Here is a 6,772-nt window from a genome sequence, read left to right on the forward strand (position 1 = left end):
CTCTCTCTCTCTCTCTCTCTCTCTCTCTCTCTCTCTCTCTCTTTCTTTCTTTCTTTCTCTCTCTCTCTCTCTCTCTCTCTCTCTCTCTCTCTCTCTCTCTCTCTCTCTCTCTCTCTCTCTCTCTCTCTCTCTCTCTCTCTCTCTCTCTCTCTCTCTCTCTCTCTCTCTCTCTCTCTTGCGCTCTCATGTGTCGCTAATTGTCTCTCGCCCATTAGACACTGAACAGAAATAGTTAAATTCAGCTTTGACAAGGAACTGCGTCACACACACGCACTCACACATACACACAAACACCCCTCCCCCTCAAGAAAAAACCCATTTTCAAGAATTCACTCCGTATTATTTTCCATCACCTTTCTCCTTCGGCTTCTTCTTCTCGATCCATTTCTCATTGTTGTTTACTTTATTTCTTCTCCCATTCTCTTTTGCTCCTTTCCCAGAGCATTCTGCCGCCACTCCTCCGTCTCGCCCACCGTCCTCCTTTGTTCGCTCCATCGGCGGAGGAGTGCGTCGAGTGCAGCTGTGGACGAAATTACCCCATGATTGGCTCACACTTACTCTTGCTGTCTCAGTGCATTCAAAAGCCCTGATTGCAGCCTAGCCAGCCCCAAATCAAAGGCTACATAAAGAAAGAAATGCTTTCAAGGAAGGAGACTGAGAGGGCTGTATACCACTATGTATACCCCTATATATATCTTTAGATATATGTATATTATAGAGAGACGGAAAAGAAAGCCCTGTGCGTTTTGCAGGTTTGTTTTGCCTCCATCTGCCTCGCTTCTCGTCTTAAAGCCATGTTTTGGAGAGAAGGTTTGTAAGTGAGAATAAATTATGGAGACCAACAGACCGACAGGGCAGCTCAGGACAACTCATTCTGAAAGTGCTTATGAAAGTCCTCATTCTGTGGCATTGGTGTGAGTTGGTTGTCTGTACATATATAATATGCAAGCGTTTTTTGGATCTATTTATTTGACGAAAACATTCTTTTTTTTTTGACCTCCAGTCACCTGACCATCCCCAACAGTACTCTTCTTGTACTGGCCACACAATCCACCAATTGTCGGGCAATTCCCCCGCATCCCACAAAGGACAAATGTATTTCTAGAATATATAGCTGCCATTGAGACCGAAAGCATTTCTTTGATCACAGGTGCCTTCAAGAAGGCCTCCACCATAGAATTATACCTTAACCCAATGCAATCAAACAAAGTTGACAAAGCTCCCCAAACACTACGCACCACCAACCCTGTCCCGTTGGAGGAACAGAGGGCTTTTCTCTCCCTGGTAACGGCTCTAACCGTCCTGACCTCTGACCCTTCCGTCCTCTCCTAGATGGCCTGAACACGCGGATCCCCCAGGTGCTTTGCAACATGATGAAGGCCCTGCAGCAACTGGTGGTGTCTGAAGAAAGGGTCGGCGAGGCCCTCGTTCCTTACTTCAGGCAGATCCTCCCCATTTTCAGGATTTTCAAGAACAAGAACAGTGAGTTCATGCTGCCCGTGGTGCAGTGCGTTGTGTATCCGTTGTGCGTTGTGTGTCCCTGGCGCTCCGGCTCGGGAGTGCAATGGGTTCTCCTTTGTGATTGTGATCTTAGTAGCTTTTGTGTGCTTGAAGTAGTGCTAAACAGACCACTGTGATTGAACCTGCGACACATTTTGGGGGCCATTGAATGAATAGCAATTTGGAAACAGTGAGGAGTTGAGACAATGGCAGGATCACTCGCGTCGACACTAACGTCGCACCCGGCCCGTGGGATTCCAGTGCTTTTCTTCTGTGCGCGTACGTTCGTCTGTGTACTATTTCTTCCCCTTGGTTCTTCTTCTCCATACATCTTTACTCTATTTCCCCCCCCCCTCCATTGTGCGGCCAGTCAGCATTGTGCCGGGCTGTTGGAGAGGGAGAAGAGAGAGCCTGTCCTTGTCTAGTGAGTGTGAATGGGGCAGGGTACCTGGGTGACACCTCGATATTGCAGATGCACCTCAGACAGGGCAGACGTCTTTGTGCCTCAGTGTCAAAGCGCTTAGCGGGTGATCGGGCGTGACGTGGATCGCGGCTCCCCTCCCCCCCCTCCCCCCACAGAAACAACAACAGCCCCGCCAACACACGTCATCGTTATCGCAATGATTCACTTAAACACATGCACACTTAAATGGACGAGAACACAAGCGATTTATCCGCCCGATCAATAACCAATTTGGATCTATTGTTGGTTTTAATCCCCTTGCATTATCTGTTTGGCGTTTCCTTTTATCTTCTTTCCAGTGGTCTTAGAAATAAATAAATATTGGAGCAAAGTGGTGCGGGCTGGGGGGTTGGTTGGAGGCAGATATCAGGATAAGACAAAGAAAAAAAGAGAGGAAAAGACTGCCTTATTAACGCCTGGCCTCGTGCGAATCTCCTGTAAATGAGCTGTCAAATCAATCCCTTAAACCCCGTTTGAAACAAGCGGGCATTTTTCTTTCACTTCCCTCTCGCCGCGGTGCGTGATCATCGGCTTTGCCGGATAACCCCTAGACAGAAACACTGGAGACGCTTTCTGCCCTCCTGCCAGTTCTCCCCGCAGCAGCCAGCACCGGCTGCCTGCCACTGCTGCCCGGCATCGATTAACCCCCGACGCCACTCTCTAACCTTGCCAGGCCCTCTCCCCGGCACCGACCTCTCCTGTAGAGGCCCATCTGGAGGAGGGCTACTGCTGCGGCAGCCAAATGCTAACCTGTAACCCAGGAACCGTGATTAGAATCCGACAACCCTTTAATTATCTCGAACAAACACCCCCACCCTGTCTGGGATATTCTGCTCTGTGTGTTTGTGCGCTGCCTTTAGTATATTTATCATTGAGAGGGATGAAGGCCTGGGCTGAAACATTGCTGAACCCAATTTAGCTTAAACGTGAATGCTATTTGACTCCCTCTTTTTGGACAGGCCTTCTGACCCATAAGGTTTCCAAAGCCATGGGAACAACTAACGTTGTGGAAATGAAACAGAAAATCTGTGTCTTCATTGTATTTTCTCCCTTTCTCTCTAGTTTACAGAAACTGCACTGTTGTTACTGAGCGATTTTGTATTGTGATTTTGAGCAATCAATGAGGCGGAGGAGGATGAAAGTCATGAGGGTGATTATGATAATGATGATGATGATGAGGAAGTGGAGGATGTTAAAATGCATATTTTACAGTATATGTCCTTTGGAACGAAACCCAACCTGGCAACCTTATTTTAAATTAGTTTGCACTTCCCTGTCGCTTCTGCACCGAATAAGTTGCCAATTTATGTATTGCACCACCCACTCCTTGGCAAGCAATAAAGATAGCACCTCAAATAGACATCTCTTTTTTATTGCTGTTTTAATGACAAAAACGCCCCCCCTCCCCTTCACTCTTCCCTTCTCCGTTCTTCTTCTCTCCTCCTTTGATGTACTGCGCTTTCAATCACCATCAATGTGTTGCCTGAAGTCTGTCCATTATCTCAAATATTCTTTAAACACCTCCAGCGCGCTCCCTAACACACACACACACACACACACACACACACACACACACACACACACACACACACACGCACACACACACACTGACACAGACACAGACACACACACAGACACACACACACACACACACACACACACACACACACACACACACACACACACACACACACACACACACAGACACACACACACACACACACAGACACAGACACAGACACAGACACAGACACACACACACACACACACACACGTCCTCCGCAACCAAACGCCCGCCAGTGGCTTGTCTTTGTCACACAGGCTCTGTCGTTGTGCTGAAGGCGATACAAGAGGAAATGGGGGTGGTGGGGGGGAAGAGCTTTAGTTGTGTGGGACGGGGTGGACTCAAGCCACAGGCAGGCGCCTCTTGGCTCCCCCACATCCCACACCAGGCATGGTGCTCCGTGTCCTTCCTGTGTCCGCCACGACAATAGTGCCACTGTCCGCCGTGTCTGTGTGTGTGTGTTTAAGTCTGTTTGTGTGTGTGTGTGTGGCTGTGCTTCAATGGATGTTTTGTCTCCCAATATGCAGCTGTTGGCCTCAGCGTGGCTCTCTCTCTCTCTCTCTCTCTCTCTCTCTCTCTCTCTCTCTCTCTCTCTCTCTCTCGTGCGCTCTCTCGTGCGCTCTCTCTCTTGCTCTTTCTCTCTCTCTCTCACTCCCTCACTGATCACCATTGTCAGTTCTGCAGGCCTCTCACTTATGTGACAAAATGCAAACACACACACACACACACACACACACACACTCACACTCACACTCACACTCACACACTCAGACACACACTAAGGCTCTACCTAGGCATACGTATGGGCTCACATGCTGTCCGAGCCGGTCATGTAGCCTGTCCTGGTCCCCGTCGTCCTGGCTCTCACGGCTGGGCGGACCAGGCTCTGGTGAGCCGTCAACAGCATTTTAACACGGGAACACGTCCAGAGGGCCTCTGTTCACACCCTCCTGCTGCTGCCGTGTGGAGCCCGTCCACAGCCCGCCTACACCCAGACTAATGCCTGAGATAAGGCCATGTGGCTTGTCGGGGTCCACCGACAAGCCACATGGCTTGTCGGTGGACCTGTCCGACGGGGCACGGGGTCAGAACCCCGTCGGACAGGGTTCTGACCCGTGCCCCCCACACCGCGGCTATGTGAGGCCTTATCTCAGGCATTAGTCTGGGGTCAGTGCCTGTTACTCTGGCGGGAGCACCCCCTTCTCTCCAGGATGCTTTCCCTCAACTCTCCTCCTACCTCTGCCATCCATCCACAACATCCGCCAGACCTGCGGTCCCGAGGGAATGTGGAGAGCCGCCGTCGCTCCTGCTCCCCGGGCTGCGCTGACGGCTCTTTTTTGAAGTGAGACGATGAGAACGAGTAATCGTTCCGCTCGATACGGCCGTTTGGAGCCGACTGGTGCTCAAAACGTCTTTCAGAAGTTTGGTTTGTTTTGTGTGTGTGTGTGTGTGTGTGTGTCAGTGTGTATGTGTGTGTGTGCACGTCTGCGTTTATATTTTTGTGTGTGTGTGTGCGCACGTGTATGTGTGTGTGTGTGTGTGTGTGTGTGTGTGCCTTCGCGGGGCGTAACTGTGTGTGTGTGTGTGTGTGTCTGTCACATGGATGACAATGTGGATGATGTCGTGGGAGAAGCCATCCAATGTGATTTGCAGGGCTCTCTTGTTGCTCGCCCATGATGAATCTTATCTCTTCTGCTGCCCGCGAGGGGGGGGGGGGCTGCGGCGGTCCCACTGCCACACATTCCTCCGGCAGCAGCGGGGAAGAAGGGAGGAGGGGGAAGGGAATGCGTCACTTCTTATCATCACATTGAAGCAGAGACGAGTGAATGAAGTCCTGTCAGAAATTGTGCGCAAGACAAATTTGGCACGTGTCATAACATTAATAAGAAAATTAATGAATAGATGGTTACATTGTGTTTTTGCTTTGCTAGGAGATTGAAGAGTAAATATCTTTAATTAAGGGACTTTAATTAAGAAGAGCAAGGCCCGGTGGCCGTGCCCTTTTGGTCTTCGGGGGGGTGGGGGGGGGAGTCTTTCGCCTGATGGATGTAGGAGACACACAACGCCAGCAGATTAAGGCTTTACTGGACCCCCACACAGCTGTTAAAGCGCTACCCCGCAACCGATCTGTATGTCAGTGGCCTTATTCAGAAAATGACCCCCCTACAAATACACACACTCGCGCACACACTCACACACACAAAATGGATGAAGCATTAGACAATCGAAGCAATACTTTGTTCTTGACATTATTTGGTATAGTGTGGAGTGTTTTGTATTATCATGATGTAATGTACTTTGGTCTATCACTAGTTTTTTTTGGCCCGTGTTGGGGCTGTGTTGTGGTTGTTCGGGGGTTTTCCTGCTCTTATCTGTTAGGTGTAGGTCCTTAAACCCCCATTCATCACTGACACCCCCCCCTAACACCGACACACCAACCCTCCCACACACACACACTCACAAATACAAAGGCAAACGTATTATCACACAAACACACAAATAAACACACTCACACACACACACACACACACACACACACACACACACACACACACACACACACACACACACACACAGACACAGACACAGACACAGACACACACACACACACACACACACAGACACACACACGTCTTGCCATACCATCACACACGCACACAGACTCCCAAATACACAAGCACACACACACACACACACACACACACACACACACACACACACACACACACACACACACACACACACACACACACACACACACACACACACCCTCCCCCACACCAACACCACACAGGCGTTCACAAATACAAAGGCGCAGCGATTCTCTCACACACACACACACGCACACGCACATGCCAACACACTTACTTGCGCACAACTGCTCAAACCGCTGTGATTTGGTGGCCTCTTTTATTTTTCCCGCTAGGAATGTGGCTGACTATGATAAGGCCTACACACATTGTTGGTCCACTCACACACACACACACACACACACACACACACACACACACACACACACACACACACACACACACACACACACACACACACACACACACACACACACACACACACAGTAAGGCCTGCTGATGGCGGCCCTTTGTCTTGTGTGGCGGTACGGCTGCTGGTGTTTTTGTGCCGGTGACAGATGGCGGCGCCGTCTTCTTTCTGGGCCGACTCTATCTGTGGATCTCATGACACACTTGTGTGTGTGTGTGTGTGTGTGTGTGACAGAGTGTGTGTGC

At 50.0% G+C, this 6,772-nt stretch overlaps 1 protein-coding gene across 1 annotated transcript in view; it reads left to right on the forward strand.

The window, feature by feature from the left end:
- LOC130382457 (parkin coregulated gene protein-like) overlaps nt 1–2,719 on the forward strand; it is a 37,061-nt gene extending 34,342 nt beyond the window's left edge. Inside the window, exons 3-4 of the mRNA XM_056590220.1 lie at nt 1,333–1,482; nt 2,637–2,719. Of these exons, the coding sequence (XP_056446195.1) occupies nt 1,333–1,482; nt 2,637–2,719 (233 nt within the window). The remainder of the gene's footprint in view (nt 1–1,332; nt 1,483–2,636) is intronic.
- The last annotated feature ends 4,053 nt before the right edge of the window (nt 2,720–6,772 follow it).

This window comes from Gadus chalcogrammus, chromosome 5, assembly GCF_026213295.1.
Source record: "Gadus chalcogrammus isolate NIFS_2021 chromosome 5, NIFS_Gcha_1.0, whole genome shotgun sequence".
Lineage (NCBI taxonomy): Eukaryota > Metazoa > Chordata > Actinopteri > Gadiformes > Gadidae > Gadus > Gadus chalcogrammus.